Raw genomic sequence first — 18,249 nt, 5'->3', positions numbered from 1 at the left:
GATATATACTGTAAATATGCAGTTATTTACTAAAATCACAAATGTAAAATTTCGCTACACTTACTGTGGGTTCACACCAGACGCAAGTTCAATGATTTGTGCGAGTAGATTACATTAGACGCGTCCTCGCGTGGGGCGATGCGAATGATGCGATATGGGCGACCCGTTTGCCGCAAAAACACGCGCTATTCGCCTCAAACGCGTCTTTGCCCAAGTTGAAAATATTCAACTCGAGCAAAAAATTTGCACGACACGAAGTTAAATCCCACGAGTATTTTCAAATTTATAGTTTTGCATAAGCTCTACGCCGTAGCTACGCCGTAGGTAGCCTGTGGGTAGCCTGACGTGCACCTCGCAAAATTTTTAACAGCGCGTCCATTCTACACAGGACCTAAGCGCTGTGATTGGTCCACCAGAATCCCTCCCGTCAGGTAAAAAACTGCATCATAGGTATTTACGTTTGCCACGATGAAAACAAAGATGAGCCAAGTTGAGGAGTGATTTAACTCAAACCGCAACAAAAGTCGCTGTTTATTTACTTCCATCAATGCGGGTCTTCTTAAATCATACACAAGTTGCTGATTCTTCTTCGTTTGTGAGTTACGCCGTAGCTACGCCGTAGGTAGCCTGTGGGTAGCCTGACGTGCACCTCGCAAAATTTTTAACAGCGCGTCCATTCTACGCAGAGCCTAAGCGCTGTGATTGGTCCACCAGAACCCCTCCCGTCAGGTAAAAAACTGCGTCATAGGTATTTCCGTTTGCCACGATGAAAACAAAGATGAGCCAAGTTGAGGAGTGATTTAACTCAAACCGCAACAAAAGTCGCTGTTTATTTACTTCCATCAATGCGGGTCTTCTTAAATCATACACAACAAGTTGCTGTTTCTTCTTCGTTTGTGAGTTAACATGCCAAGCTGCTTCTTCATTGATGGTCACGCTGCTACTGTGGTTACACGCATGGATACTACCTACCAGTGGTCGGCGCATGTGTTTGCACGTCGACGCCGCAAAAGTATAAATGAAAACCGACGCAGAACCTACGCCGTCGAGGCTAAGCCGTAGGACCTACGCACAACTATAACGAGCCCTTAACGTGATGCCACGCGTTTGGTGTGTACATAGCATTACCGATTTTTGCGTTGTCATTTTAATCTCATGTTAAAGAAAATGCAAATGTCTTTCCGCAATACCGCTATTATCCACCAGCAACTTATACAACCCGCAAGTAGCGCCTCACGTGAAAGAGAAAGAACTCTGTGTAAGTTTTAAAGATCGCTCTGCATCTGATCTCTGTTAAAAGTCCTTCACAAAAATGGAATTATCTCAGCTTTTTGCTCAAAATTTGGTGTTTTTGAAGAAACCTACCCATGTTTGAGAGGTAATTACAAGAGAACACATGAAGGTAGGATGAAACGTTTTTTTTTTTTTAAAGCAGAGGGTCTGTTCTTTTATCTGATATGTTTGTTTATATATTTAAAGAAGAACATTTTCTGGAAGGCATTAAACTTTTGTGAAAATCATGAAAAATGCTGGTTCTGACTGGCAACTTTTTTTAAAAAATGCTGGCGGGGAAAGAGTTAACTTGAAAAATTAAGTTAAACAATTTCAACTTGTTTTTATAAGTTATGTCAACTTATCACAGATAAAAAACCTTAAATAGTATGTTGAATTGACTTGCAACACTTGAATATTATTAGTCTGCAAAACGGATAGTCCTATCCCACACTTCAAATGTTAAAAACACTATAGACAGGTCTTTCTTCCTGATTTGAAATATTTAAATGACTCTCAATGGAATTTTCGAATGCAGTAATATGAAATGCTTGGTTAAATAAAAACACGTTCTTAAAGTAAATGTTGATGTGGAGAAACAAAGCAAGCTTAGCCATCTACATGTCTAGTACAGTCTGTAAATCATATTTTTATAAATAAAATATATGCATACACACATATGACACATAAGTATTTCTATCAGCAGAATGAAGAACCTTCATGGGTGTGCTGAGAGGAAACCTATAAGGAAGTCCTAACCGAGGGCTGGTATATCTCACAGGGGTGGATCAATATCCCATCTGAGCCCAGAGTTCCCAGGGCAGGTTAACAATAACACCCTTAAATAAATATCAACCTGTGGAAAGACAGCCAGAACGAGAGAAAGGTTGTGGCCACATATGTTATCTCAAATTAGTCTTTCAGTTAGACAAGAACAATCTTTACGCAAGATTGGCTACCTCACAGTACTGTATGTGTTTTTCTCTGTGGTGATTTGTATCCTGGATAAATGTTTTGGGTGCATTCTGGGGTGAAAGATTTAAGACATAATCTCATGAAGAAACGGGAGACGTTTTATTTCACTTTAATTAAGCTTTTAATCCACAAACACGCCAAGAATCTGGTGTTGGGTTGCATTTGCAGCATGTGAACTCAGTGTATCCTTTTCAGAAATAAAGCCACGGCGAGCATACAATCCTAAAACAATAGTCTGCCAAATTCCTATGAAATGGAAAATATTGAATTTATTCCTGATTATAGTTTTTTCTCTGGGAAGATAAAAACGCGATTAGATTTGTTTTTAGATATTCGATCACTGTAAAATGGCCCGTGAACTCTGCAGAAAGGGCAAACGATAATTTTAAACGAAAAGATATGATCAGAGAGATCTGCATGCTGTAGTGAATGGAAAAAGGTGAGATTGGATAACACTCGTGTGTCATCTGCCCACACACAAACACACAAACACACACATGTGCCCTGCAGTGCAGTATGTAGGGTAGGGGAGTTTATTTTTATCAGCCTCAGATGGGACCGTACTTCTGCTTCCAACGTTTTCCTCTCTCGAATGTTTTTCCACAATAATAGATCAAGAGAAAAGTGGTTTGAAGAGGCTGATGTCAAAATGATTTCTTTTCTTGTTTATACTGTAAGTCTCTCCATCCTCTCCTCTCTTGGTGTAGGTCTGTTTGTGAGCCCGTGTAAATCTGTCAGCTTCAGATTATCAGCATGTCTAAAGCCGTTTTCTTCCTGTGTGACGGCTGGTTTCCACTCTGTTGTGGTTGTGATTACTCACAATGCCAGGCAGAAGCCACCATATGCTTTCTTATACATTTCTGAATTTCACACATAATGTATATTTTTATATTTATCCTGCTCATCTACATTGTGATGTATAAAGACAAAACTCACAATATTGTAGATTGCAGTGCACTTAGTAGGGATTCTACAGGGTCAGCCTGATGTCATGTGAATTTGTATGGATTTTACGAGTTGGCTAATACGTATGAAGCAAACAATAATGAAACCCCACCACTAACCCATCACAAAAACGTACAAATTAATACGAATGACCCACCTCATAAAATACGTACAAATTGCCTATGGGACTACCTTGCACGTTGTTAGGTTTTTGAGTTGTTAGCTAGTTTTATCATTTGATCCTACATGCATGATGTTCATGCATATACAATTTGTATTTAGTCTCCTTAAAGGGATAGTTCGGCCAAAAACGATATTAAACCCATTATTTACTCACCCCCAAGCTGTCCAAGTTGCATATGTCCATCGTTTTTCAGACAAACACATTTTCGAATATTTTAGAAAATATTTTAGATCTTTCTGTTGATTAAATGTAATGTTACGGGGTCCAGCAATAGTCCACGACCTTCAAGTCCAAAAAAAGTGCGTCCATCCTTCACAAATTAAATCCAAACGGCTCCAGGATGATAAACAAATGTCTTCTGAGGGTAATCCGTGCGGTGTTGTTGTAGAAATATCCATATTTAAAATGTTATTAACGTTATTAACTACCTTCCGGTAGCCCCGCCATCTTAGACTCAGGAGAGAGTATTAGCGTAGTGTACGCACTTTTCTTAGTGACGTATGACAAATTCGGAGGGCGGGGGACAGAGCAGCAACAGAGAAACCGCTGTATGCTGCGTAAGCGCTCATCCTGAATGCGAATGACTCTAAGATGGCGGCGCTACCGGAAGGCAGTTAATAATGTTAATAACATTTTAAATATGGATATTTCTACAACAACACCGCACGGATTACCCTCAGAAGACCTTTGTTTATCATCCTGGAGCCGTTTGGATTTAATTTGTGAAGGATGGACGCACTTTTTTTGGACTTGAAGGTTGTGGACTATTGCTGGACCCCGCAACACAACATCCAACGAACAGAAATATCCAAAACCCCCTCCAAAATATCCGAAAATGTGCTTGTCTGAAAAACGATGGACACACGCAACCCGGACAGCCCGGGGGCGAGCAAACCATTGGTCCAACATCGTCTTTGGCCGAACTATCCCTTTAAAGGGTTAGTTTTCCTCCAAATTTAAATTTGATCATAAATCACTTACCCCTGTGTCATTATAAACCACCAGGTCTTTCGATTGTCTTCAGAACACATTTTTAGATATTTTTGATGAAAACCCATGTCCCAGAGACTGCAGTTTAATTTTCACAATCAAGCCCAGAAAAGAATGAAAGACAGTGCCAAAATGGTCCATGTTCCATCAGTAGTTCAATAAAGCAACGAGAACACTTTTGTGTGCAAATTTGCTATTTGTTCTCCACATTGGTCCTTCACTGCATGTTCACGAGCAGACTACGGCGCATGCTGATGACGTGACCTGCGGACATACTGTAGTTGCCAGCATACAGACATATAATACGCTGACAAGTAATGTGTGTATGTAGGGCTGTTTAAGTATTGCTTACAATGTTTGCATAATGACTTAAATAAAAAAAGAGTAAAAAAACATGGGCAACTACGTCAGAAGGTCACGTCAGCAGCATGTGACCAAGGAGGAGAACAAATTGTTGAATAAAATTGTTCGTTTTTTTTTTTTTTTTTTTTGCACATAAAAGTGTTCTCGTCGCTTTATAATAATAACGTCTATGGTTACAGATGTAGAAGGGGAACGGAGATGTCACGTCGTGACCGACTGAAAGGGAACTACTGAAGGAACATAAACCTTTTTTGCAATGTCTTTCATTTGGTTTACACAGTAAAAATAATCATAAAAAGGTATAATTAGTTGATTTTACTTAAAATCTATTTTAAATTTATTGCCTTATTTCTGAAAGCCAATGTTGACATTTGAAATCACCTAAACAAACACGCCCCTACCCCAATAGAACCTGGACCTTCTTTTGATAGACCCGCCCCACACATACGCAACCCAAGCAACAATGTCGGTTAATAGACAGCCCTTACTGCTGATTGGCTACAAGTGTGTTTGGTTCTCGGCCCCGACTCTCTTTTCCAAAGTGTTTTTCAAAAATCATGCACCCTGCCTTTAAGCAGTGTGTTTATGTTTGCCAAACTTTATTAAACACTCAACCGATCCTCCACCCCATACAATTGTTTAAGTCGTTTCCCCCAAAAATGACCCACAGATGCACAGATGCGTTATTTGTGTTATAATTTTGCATTGACGACATGTATTAGGATATGATTTTAAATTTAAACCACCAGTATTAATTATATTTATATTACACATTACATTATTCGGGCATTTTGAACATACTTATTTATTTAATATATGATATAAAACACAGCATACAAAACTGTAAAAAAAAAGGTACAAATATTTCAAGTGTACCAAGGTCATACGATCGATTAATATGAAAAAAGAAGCATAATCGATCACTATCTGCTGTAAAAAAACTGCCACCAGAAGCAGCGATACATCGTATTTGATATAGCATTTGCTTTGGTGAGTCTCGTGACCGATTGCACTACGTCAGCTTACAGTGTGAAACTCCATTGGCTCTTGTGACCAATTACATCATGCGTTAATGTTCTGGTTTATGAATGAGACCTGACTGTGTTCACGAAGTTCTTCATGTAAAGTTATCTCATGGCTTCAGTTCGCACTTCACAAGGTTTGCAACGCGAGTGTTGGTAATCCTTTTATACTGTTGTTTATTGGTCATTTTGTGCAATCAAAACCAGTGACTGTACTTTTACTTCCATGTTTTGAGTGGCTGGGTTTGAAACGTATCCACAGGTTTTAATAAGCGACTGACTGCTAGATGGCGCTTGTCCATAACACGTATCTGTACATCATAATAACCTTTATCAGGTCAATGAAGTTTCAGTTTAATCGTATATGGGAGAGAAGCTCATTCCAGCGCAAGAGGCTTAATTCTAATATGTTTACCATGGTGGAATAAATAAATTAACGCAAATAAATGAAATAATAAATTATTCATTATGCATATATGACAAAGATTGCCAATATTTTTTGGAGAGAACATATAAAGACAAGATAAAAAAGAACGTACACAAATTAAATTAATAATGTATTACTTATCAGTAATCAAAAGTGTTTTTTTAAGGATTCAAGTGTTACTAATAAAGTTAAACCAAAAGGATTAATCATTTTCACCTCACACACAGTTTGGGATTGGAATACAATGAAATACATCCCTTACGGTTTGCATATCGCATGCGGTTTAGTCGCACAAGTTAAACAATTTTTAACGGATCCAGCGCTCAAAACGGATCCGATATTTACGCATCCGCAGATGGTCGGCACCTCACGCAACCCCTTTGCGACTCTCCATAGGAAATGAATGACTTCCGGCTTATTGGCCGTCGTTTGTCGTGTGCAGTGGAAAGGCGGCTATAGAGTGTTCTTTGGTAATCTACTGAATATATAACTGAAGGGTCTGTGAGAATTACATGTGTTGCAGTATTGTTAAACAGTAACTATCACTATAAATAACCTAGTATTAACCCTGCATTAAATTTTACCTTTAAATTGTTTATATTACACCCTTGCAAAGTAGTACACAGAAATTACAGATGTATGTACCTGTTGTCAATTTGTGACACTTTATCATGTAGTTAGATCATGAACCATAAGATTAGTCAGAAACGTTGTGTTCTCAAATGGCATTTGATTACCAAATTTAATAACATACAGTACACTTCTCCCACAACCAACCTGATAAAAGCTTGTCAACACACACTGACAAATACACAAACTACCAATGACATGACGTTCTACCTTTGGTTTTAAAACCCCGGCAACAGACTGGATCAAAACAGAGGCGTTTTTACCAAAGACTATGCGAACGTTAGTGAACATTGTTTTACCTGTTTTCTAGGACATGATGATGATTGATTTATTGTTTTACAAATTACACATGCAACTAGACAGGGCAATACAGCATCGTTTGTAATGTTTACTTTATTTTTCAATTTTCAAAATGCTTACAAAACCCCTTTCAAGTTTAGTGCAACTTTTGAGGACAATTTAAAAAATCCTTCTGTCCATCTATTTTTTGTCTGTCTAAATCAACTTACCCATACTCACACAGAAAAATATATTGAGTTTTTATTTGTTTGCAATATTTCTTATTCATATTTAGTTTGTTATGTGCATACATAGAGAGTATTTTGCATGTGTGTTGTGCTGTATACACTGCTGTACTGTATGTGTGTGCCTGCTGTTTTAATTGGACCTCTTTCCAGCACAAGTGCATTACGCAAGTAAACACTTGACCATTCAATGACACCATACTTGATGTTACACACTCATACCCACACTCCAAAACATCAAACAACCGATTCTACACCTACAAAAGAAAGTGACTATAATACAGAGGACTATGACATTGATAAAGAAGACAGTATGTGATATGGAGTCAGAGGTCTTCACCATACAATGACATGCATTCAGGACCACCAGGAAAACGGTGACTACATTCTTAAAAATGAGGGTGTTTAAAAGGTTCTTCATAGAACAACCATTTTTGGTTCCTTGAAGAAATCTTAAGATTCTTATATCAAGATGTAAAAACAACAACATAAAATGTAAGTGAATTTGTGCAAGCAAAAAAATAAATAAACAAAAATCTGCCAATGGGATAAGAAAAAAAATTGTTACACTTGATTTTAAGAACAAATCAAGAACATTTTCTTACCCCATTGGCAGATTTTTAATGCTTTTTAAAGCACAAATTAATTGAAATTGATTAAAAACTAGACTTATTTTCTTAGGTCATTTTGCTCATCAAGAAAATACATCTTGATTTAAGAATGTTTAGATATTTGTACTAAAAACAAGATGCTAAGAAAGAAAGTAATTTTTTTGCAGTGTGGACTTGAAATGTTTACTTTATCTGTTTGTTCCATTAGATGACAAATTTGCACCGCTGAACATCACTGACCTGTCCGAACCAAGAGATTGGTGTGATATTGAAGTGTGTTCCTGCAGCTGAATAGTTAGAGCATTGTGTTAGCAGTGCCAACGATTGTGGGTGTAAAAACACAATGATAATATGTATAACCTGAATGCAAAGTTACTTTGAATAAAAGTGTCTGCCAAATGCGTAACTGTAATGCGTTCACACCAAACGCGAATGGATTGTCTGGCGCGAATGATTTCAATGTTAAGTCCATGTAAAGATGCGCTTACGCGTGTCTGAAGGTCTCACGGCACAAATGAGGCATTTAGCATGGCGCGGTAGACGCGTATTGAAGTGTCAATGACCCGAATTGACTGTTTCAGCGGGAAACGTGTGAGTTGAAAAATCTGAACTTTGGCGGAAAACTGCGCCACATTAACCAATCAGGAGCTTGCTCTAGTAGCGACGTGATTACAGAAAGCGAGTCTGAAGCGAGATGACTAGAAATTAATTCAAAATGTTCAAGGGTCAAAGGCATTTTGGCCACCTCTACCGCGTTTGGTGTGAACGCAGCATTAAAATGAAATGCCATTTTAAAATAAAACTAAAAAATATCTGGTTAAAGGAGGGGCATTCAAAGAGACACTGTTTTGTCTAAGTCCCATAAGTGTGTGAGCCCTGAAGTTATGGTGAGACGAATTCTTGGTGTTTGGAGTCTGTTTAAGTGTTGAAAAGCATTTAGAGGGTTTTTAATGCCAAATAGAAACATTACAACTACTGAAAACAACAGTGAAAGGCTCTAAGAACCAGGGGTTGGATTCACAAAAGCATTCTTAAGACAAAAAATGAGAAAGTTCTTAAGATAAATTATAAGAAGTGCGTAAGAATGTTCCTAAGTGCAATTCTTGAACATTTCTTAAGAAGTTCTCAATTTTTTTCTTAAGAATATCTTAAATTTGTGTCTTTAGAATAAAATGACAAGCTTTTAAATGAATTAAGATATCCTGCTAATAAGGTAACAATACACTTGTCCATTAATCTTTTGACTACCTTGCGATCATTATTGCTATACAAACGAGTGATGCATTAAGACTACTACAGAATGTTATTCGCTGTTGTAACAGAGGAGGCGGTGCGGTGCGTAAATATAATTCCATAATGTCTCAATCGGTCCGTCATGTGGGTCGAGTGTTCTGGGTGTGTGTGCTTCACTCTCCGTGCCCACGGCTTCGTCTCCCGCGACCTGCGCTCACGCGTCAAGAGACGGACGCGGAGGGTGAAGCGTGCCCACGGTTTCGGAGCCCTCGACTCACATGACAGAGCGATTATCGGTTCGCCTCCCGCTTAGAGCGACTTTTAGCTGTTAAGTAATTTCACAATGAATGTAGGCTATTACGGAGGAAGTTAAATGTTTGCTAATATTATCACTAATACTTATTTGTGTTTCATGACATATAACTGAGTAAGCCATTAAACTTCATTATATGAGTGTGGAATTCCTCTTTAAACTATCTATGTGATGTAAACTGATTAAATTGCCATTTCAGACTACAAAATACAACATGTTACATTTAAAACAATCACATTAACTTATAAAACATGTTACATTTTGAGATTTAAGACTACTGTAAGGTTTTCCTAACTTTAAGATGTTATTTAAGACAGTTTATTTTTCGAGAATTTCGAGAACATACTTAAGGAAAAAAAATAAGAACTTTCTTAAGAAGCTTTTTTGAGAATACAAAATATTCTCAACTTTTTTCTTAAGCTTGAATTTAAGATAAAAATTGCAGTTAAGAAGATTTTTCTTCTTAACTTTTTCACCGCCAGCGTTTTTAAAAAAAGTTGCCAGCCAGCGCCAGCGTTTTTCATGATGATTTTCACCAAAGTTTAATGCCTTCCAGAAAATGTTCTTCTTTAAATATATAAACATACAATATACCAAATGAAAGAACAGACCCTTTGCTTTCAAAAAAAAAAAAAACATTTCATCCTACCTTCAGCGGTTCTTTTTAATCAGCTTTTGAATATGGGTAGGTTTCTGCAAAAACACCACATTTTGAGCAAAAAGCTTATAATTCCATTTTTGTGACGGACTTTTCATAGAGATCCCATTCAGAGTGATCTTTTTCTTGAACAGACACGGACATGCAGCCGCTTGCCATGGGGCAATACTTCCGGGTTTAAAAAGTTGCGGAAGGTATTGCGGAAAGACGGAAAATCTCGTCATTGGCGGGGAAGCGTTTTCTCTTGGCGGTGAAAGAGTTAAGAATGTTTTGTGAATCCGGCCCCAGATTCCTTACTTTTTTACTCTTTTTTTTCATCCTGTTCTTTATTTCTCCTCTATTACACTTTACCAACGTCATCTTCCCTCCATAAGTATTTGCTTTCACTTCTTACTTTCTTTAGTCTCTGCTATGCCTCTTGATGTCTTCATTTATTACATCATTCATTCATCCATCCCTCCATGCATCCATCTATCCATGCATCCATCGATTCATCCATCCATAGAGCTCTTTCAGTTGACGTTACGCAGCCTAAACGCCGCCCTTTAGCATTGGTATCGAGAATGGTTGAACAATAATTTTAAACCAGATACATTACAAACTTAACTATTTCAACATGTTGTATTAGGGTTTTATGGTTAATAGTAACCCTGAAATGAGATGAAAGACTTTAAAATGTGAAAAATAACTGGGCTGATACACTATAAAAGGCATTATAGGGATCTGTTATGTTTTATCTATTAAGTTTTTTGGGATGTAGTTATCTGTATCTTTTGACCTAAAGTTCGCAGTGAACTCCTGCTGGCGCCATTTATTTCATATTTGCTCCCAGCTGTCCTTGCCTGCCTGCCTGTATGGATAAATAGTACATTGTGAAGCTTATAAATGGTTTTGAATGTATCTGATTTGCTGGCCAGTGTAAACCCACCCTGTGTGTCTTTATGTGTGGGGTGGGATTGTGGATTAATATTGTGGTGATCCGTCTGGAGTTTAGTGGAGGTTAGGTTTGGCAGGACAAATCCACAGGCTAGAGTAAAGCCCAGGAGTAACCCGACCCGTCTCCATCATTTGCATTATGGGTTATAAGGGTCTGGCGTCATTAAGATTTATGCTCTGTGGAGCGTAAATGACACAGATTTTTAAAGACAAGCAAATATCTCACTCCATGTTCCTCTTGTGCCTTAAATTGCCTGTTAGAACACAACTAACGTTCTCAGCTTTACTCTTGCCAAAACCAAACTCGCACACCTCTCAAACTAGAGAGAGAGAGAATTGCTATGACTGATTTTATATGTCCGTGTCAGCTTTATTATAATTCATATCGAAGATGAGGTCGGAAAACATATTTTTTTGTTTCATTTTATACAGACCAATTTCAAAAGCTCAGTATGTGTAGGATAATTTTTCTGTCAGTGTTTGCTTTTGAAGTTTTTGGGAGCTATAATTTATTTATACTATACATTCATAAAATGCTTTTCACTTTGTCCCCACAGAAATGTTGGAGTCGAACAACTTGCTGACTTTCAACGGATTGTCCAATAGTTCAGCCTATCACACGTTATTATTGGATGAGGAAAGAGGACGGCTTTTTGTGGGGGCAAAAGATCACGTCCTGTCCTTCGACTTGATTGACATTAGCATGGACCAACAACTAGTAAGATTTTTTTACCAAAATAATGCAATATCAATTAGCACAGGCTTTTTAATGCAAAATACATTTTATGATGAGGATTGGGGGTGTGTCGGGTGGTTTCTATCTTTGTAAAGGCAGAGAGAGAAATCCAAATTTGCACGTCGCACATGCGCAATGGTTATAAAAATGCAATTTATTTAAGCTACATTTAAACAAAATTTTTATATTTTATTTTACGTTACTAATCTTTTTTGTTTAAATGTAGCTTAAATAAATTGATTGCAACCACTTACCTTAAAAAAATTGATTAAATTCAATGAATCATTTTTTTCAGTGTAAGTAAAAAATTGTCTCTAATTGCAGCCGCATTCAGGATCCCTATGATGACAAAAGTAAACAAAAATATTGATTCATGAGATCGGCAAATTTAGCGAGTATCAATTGAGTCATTTAATGCCATTATCGTCCGATAACGTTTGGCGGCCAATCAATCGGAGCATCCTTAATTCTGACCCATCTCTATTTGTTAAAAATACTGAGTATTACAGTGGATGTTACCATTTAGAAAGCATATTTCTGTAAATTGTAAATGTGACCCTGTATGTGAAATTGTCTTACAATCTAATGATGAGATTAGGAGCTTCAAAGTTTGATTTCAATCTTTGACATAACCTTACTCAGTCAATATTAAATATATGAAAGTTATATTAACACAGACTGTTCTTTACATTATATAGGATGATTTTATGTAAAAAAAAACAGGTAATCATGAAGAAAAATCAATTAGGTGGCTTTTCTCAGTCTGGGTCACAAATTGTCCAAATGTTTTTGTCTGCTAAAGATAATTTGATATTTAAACCAACAAAGTTTCTTTTTGTCTTTCTCTTGTTGTCTTTTTCTCCGTCTCACACATACACATTTAAGGACACGGGGATCTGTTTCCACTGTGCAGTGTATGAATATTTCAGAGTAAATCTGTCTCACTGATCACATTGAGTTTAGCTGAGAGCTGCTCTCCATTCACCTGGATAAATAATGAACTAAATACGTAGCAGACAGAGTAAAACTGCAGCCCAGTGTAGCATCCACACAACCAAACGGCAACACTGTGCAATGAGGTCATAAATGTTTATGTAAGTTATATCAGCAAAGCCTTTAGTGCATTACTGCTAAATTATATACCTCCATTGTTGCTGTTCTAGCTTAATTAATGGGTGTAACCTACTTGAGCGATGTTATGTTTTATTGCAGCATTTGTTCTTACACGTGTATTCATTTTAAATGAAGAACAAGTTTCCATTCTCAAGAAGGGAGACTTTTCAATTTGGCAAGTTTGTCACACTGTAAAGGAAAAAAATGGGTCAACATATTTGACTGTTGATGTCCAGGTCTGAGGAAGGTCAAATTAAATGTTTATTTCTTTGTTTCAAAGTCCAAATGAAGAATATGGTGAATTTATTTCACTCTCACAGACACACAGTTTCACTCTCAGTGTAAGTTTACATGGTGTTTATCTGATGAGGATGCTGTTTCGCACGTTCACATGAGACAGGAGTTACAGCTCCATTTCAACACCTTAACTGACAGGCACCACACGAGAACTTGCTGGGACCACAGACCCAAACAAGCTCACTAATATAATACCATTAGTCTTTTCACTCCGAACATGGTTTGAATGACTGCCACAATGCGGCTGGAAAGTTGTTTGTAGACCATGGCTCATTTTAATAGCTAATCCTGGTAATTATATCTGAAGTATATATCTCAAGCCAAAGCAAAGATTTTTATTTCAAAAGCAAACAAAACTTAGTTTCTCTCTCTTTCTCTCTCTCTATGGTAGATAGCTTGGCCACCATCAACTTCTCGACGAGATGAATGCAAGTGGGCTGGTAAGGACGTCCAGGTACGTTTCTTTCTTTGACTCTTCTTCTCATTTTTTTTTTGCCTGTCCTTTATGCAATCCTTAGATGACCCCATTTTTACTTTTATGCTTAGAAAACAAATAGTCAACAACTGGTCCCCTCACTTCAAAAAATGTCTTTCTTACTTAGTATTTTTGTGTTGTTTTTAGTAAAAATATCTTTAAAATTCTTAGCAAAATGACCTAGGAAAATAAGTCTATTTTTTAGACAAAAAATATCAACTTTAAGTAAATAAGTGCTTAAAACAAGCAAAAAAAAAAAACCTGCCAATGGAATAAGAAAATTTTTCTTGAAATAGTAGGATTAGGGCCAAGCTAAAATAAAAAATAAAACCATCTTGAGATTAAAGTCATTAAAATGCGAGAATAAAGTCATTAAAATGCGAGAATAAAGTCATTATTTAACGAGAATAAAGTTGTTATTTAACAAAAAGTCGTTATTTATCGAGAATAAAGTCATTATTTACCGAGAATAAAGTCATTATAATGAGAATAAAGTCATTATTTAACAAGAATAAACTTAATATATAGCGAGAAAAAGTCCCTATTTAACGAGAATAAAGTTAATATATAGCAAGAATAAAGTTGTAAAATCTCTGCTGTCATTATAACGAGAATAAAGTCGTTATTTACAGAGAATAAAGTAGTTATTTACCGAGAATAAAGTCATTATAACGAGAATAAAGTCATTATAACGAGAATAAAGTCGTTATTTACAGAGAATAAAGTCGTTATTTACAGAGAATAAAGTCGTTATTTACAGAGAATAAAGTCATTATAACGAGAATAAAGTTGTTATTTAACAAGAATTAAGTTACTATATAACAAGAATTTTTTATTTTAAACTGGGAAAACTTCCTCCTTGGTAGTAGTAGCCATTCAATGCATTAAGAAAGTGATATAAATACACTAAATTCACTACACAATATAAATATTATTAATAAGCACATACGGTCAAACAGAAAATCCCCGAATGTGCTTGTTTTCATTGAAACGCCCTTTAGCGTTTTGTGTTCTTGTGGGATCTTCTGCTTGCCAGTACACAATGTTTTTATTAATAAAATGTTTGCTTTATTTGGTGTTTTAATATTACTCTGTAGATGCATTAAGCCACATTCAATGTTTTCTTTTAGGGTTTTATAAGAGTCTGCACTTAAAGGAATAGTCTACTCATTTTCAATATTAAAATATGTTATTACCTTAACTAAGAATTGTTGATACATCCCTCTATCATCTGTGTGCGTGCACGTAAGCGCTGGAGCGCGCTGCGACGCTTCGATAGCATTTAGCTTAGCCCCATTCATTCAATGGTAGCATTTAGAGATAAAGTTAGAAGTGACCAAACACATCAACGTTTTTCCTATTTAACACGAGTAGTTATACGAGCAAGTTTGGTGGTACAAAATAAAACGTAGCGCTTTTCTAAGCGGATTTAAAAGAGGAACTATATTTTATGGCGTAATAGCACTTTTGGGAGTACTTCGACTCGCCTGAAAAGTCCGCTCCCCTTCTCCCTCTCATAATGGGAGAGGGAGGGTGTTATTTTTTTATTTTAGCTTGGCCCTAATCCTCCTTGGTACTTTTTTCATTAACACTTAAGTCAAGAAAAAATTTATTATTCCATTGGCAGATTTTTTTGCTTGTTTTAAGCACAAATGTGCATAAATGTTATATTTTTTGTCTAAAAACTAGACTTATTTTCCTAGGTCATTTTGCTCATCAAGAAAATACATCTTAATTTAAGAATCTTTAGATATTTCTACTGAAAACAAGGCAAAAATACTAAGTAAGAAAGTCACTTTTTCAGTGCTTTATCTGTCAATGGGGGAGAGCTTTAGCATTTTAAAAAGTACACATTTGCACCTTATCTTAAACCAGGATTAGGCCTTAGTAAATTGGGATATTTAAGTCATTTTTTAAAAGCATAATTTATAAATAAACACTACTTGTGTGCAGATATATATAACTGATATATTTTAAGATATGTCAGAGCAAGTTGTTTTTGATCAAGACAACATTAACATTTAAGATAGTCTAGGACTAGGCTGAAGCCCTGTCTGGAAAACCACCCCAAAGAGTTCATATTAATACCTCAGAGGTACATATTTGTACCAAAAGTGCATATTATCTCAAGGGTACCTATTGATGCCAAGTGTATCTGTACCTAAATGGTACATATCAGGGACTTTTTAAGGGGGTACTGGCTGGGACCATTTTTAAGTTTAATCAAATTAACTGTGTAAGTAATTTTTTAATAGTGATGAGTTGCAATAACTAAAAACTGTACTTATAAGAATGTAAAAACCCACTGACCTTTGTGCGTTGGTAAAGTTGACACTCTCATTCATCAAAACAGGTCATGAATACTACATTAAGACCATAATGTAGCCATAATGTAAGCATGGATGGTCGTATACAATACAGTATATGTTCTTGTGTTTAATGTGGATAGCCAGTTTACATTTCTCTTTCTTTAGAGAGTGAGAGATTGGCGTTGAAATGTAGGATTACTGTATAATGCATCTGTTTCTTTTATTACGCTAAGAGCAATGAAAACATGGCTTCACATGAAATGTACCCTTTAATGAAAAGGAATTAATGTAATATTTGAGATGGATCCAAAAACAAGACACGATTTCTTTTAAACAAAAACCTTGAGTGGGTAAGGCTATGCTTGTCTGTCAACCATAGTTTGCTTTCACAAGCAAAGTCAAGAGTTTCTCCCGCAAGACGAGCTTAACACACGTCAACGAATGAGTGAATAGAAACAAAATCATTGAATTGTGGGACAGCGGCGTACAAACGCTTTTTCATGCGTAACTACCATTTGCTCTCGCACATACTGCCCAAGGCATCGCCTCGAAATATAAAGCCATGGCAACCGGCCCTTGTCCTGTTAGCACCATAAAGAACTATAAGGCTGGTTGGTTCTCAATGGCGCTTATTTGAATCGCAATAAAACGCATTGTGCGTGATTTTGATGTAAACATGGTCTCGCTGAATGGTGGGCTGCTCTGTGAAAGATGGCTTTTATGTGAAGTGAGGGATATTGCTGAATAGAGACAGATTGACTGAAGCTTGTTCTTCTCAAAGAGAGGTTGACTCAAACTTGTTTGAAGTGAAGTGGCACAATGTCTATTTAGGGCCTTTTTGAGGGCAGATGAAGAGAGAAACGGCTGACCCCGTTGAAGGGTCTCAGCTGCAATTTGTTAGAAACAAAGAGAAAGTGAGATCAATGCTTATTGAACTCAAGTCTTCACAAAAACCTCCATTCATGTTGGTGGCAGTGTCGTATGTTAGACAATAGGTTTGCATAGATATCTCTAGGTGTAGATGTTGAGTTATTTAGCATGGATAGATAAAAAGACTTTTATCTATCTAAGTTAAAACTTATTTAAGTGTTGTATCGAAATTCAACTATGGTTTTATTGTAGCAAATGTAGTACAACATCTGCCTCTTTTTTTAACAAAGCAAAAATTAACTTATTTTTAGTTTAAAAGTCATTTCATCCAACCAAGCGAAAACCTGCTAATGTCTTACATCCCCTATGCAAATTATTTTACCATGTATTTTACCCATGATATTGTAACCATGTATTTTACTATAAATGAAAATAACATGATTACTATAGTTAAACCATGGTTATCACAAATTTGTATTGCTGCTGTGAAGTACCCACAGTTTCGCCATCTTTTATAGTAAAACCTTGGTTTCCAATCAATGATCAAAAAACTGATGGGTTAAAATAAGCGAAACGGGGATGTTTTATCCCAGAATGCTGGGTTGTGTCAACCCATGGTTGGGCCAAACATTTTTTTCTTGGCTAATTTAACACTGGTTGAGTTTGTCCTTTTTTAATCATTGTTAACAACAACCCAGCTTTTTTAAAGTGTAGGTGTTTTATGTAACTTCTGCAGTGCAAAAAAAAAAATGATTTACTAAGAAAATATTGTCTTAGTATTTCTGTCTTGTTTTCAGTAAAAATATATAAAAATTCTTAAATTAAGATGTATTTTCTTGATGAGCAAAACAACCCAAGAAAATAAGTCTAGTTTTTAGAACAAACATATTAAATTTAAGTGATTTTGTGCATAAAACAAGTAAAAAAATCTGCCAATGGGGTAAGCAAAAAATCTTGAACATTTTTCTTAAACACTAAATTCAAGAAAAATTAGCTTACCCCATAGGCACATTTTTTTTCTTGTTTTATGCACAAAATCACCTAAATTTGATATTTTTTGTCTAAAAACTAGACTTATTTTCTTGCGTCGTTTTGAACATATTAAAACTTATGAATGAAAATAAACCTGGTTTTGTATTCATAATTTTGGTCCAATGGTTTTACTACAGTTAAAACAACAAAAAATAACATGCTACTATAGATGGTTTCAGCAGTAACAACATAAACAAGCGGCTGTCGTGGTCCGCACGTAACTTCCGGTAAACTCCGCTAAGAATAAATAACAACAAAGTACTTTAAACGTAGTTTATTTATATAATAAGAAAAAAAACAACACATAGATTACCTAGGAAACCAAAACATTTGT

General features: G+C 36.1%; 1 protein-coding gene across 1 annotated transcript in view; it reads left to right on the top strand.

Moving 5' to 3' along the window:
• sema3ab (sema domain, immunoglobulin domain (Ig), short basic domain, secreted, (semaphorin) 3Ab) overlaps positions 1–18,249 on the top strand; it is a 46,066-nt gene that overhangs the window by 3,714 nt on the left and 24,103 nt on the right. Inside the window, exons 2-3 of the mRNA XM_055174364.2 lie at positions 11,641–11,801; positions 13,621–13,683. Coding sequence (XP_055030339.2) covers positions 11,641–11,801; positions 13,621–13,683 — 224 coding nt within the window. The remainder of the gene's footprint in view (positions 1–11,640; positions 11,802–13,620; positions 13,684–18,249) is intronic.

The sequence above is a fragment of the Misgurnus anguillicaudatus genome, chromosome 15 (genome assembly GCF_027580225.2).
Source record: "Misgurnus anguillicaudatus chromosome 15, ASM2758022v2, whole genome shotgun sequence".
Classification (NCBI taxonomy): domain Eukaryota; kingdom Metazoa; phylum Chordata; class Actinopteri; order Cypriniformes; family Cobitidae; genus Misgurnus; species Misgurnus anguillicaudatus.
Note: the sequence above shows the minus strand (reverse complement) of the source record. Positions and strands in the feature narration are given on the sequence as shown.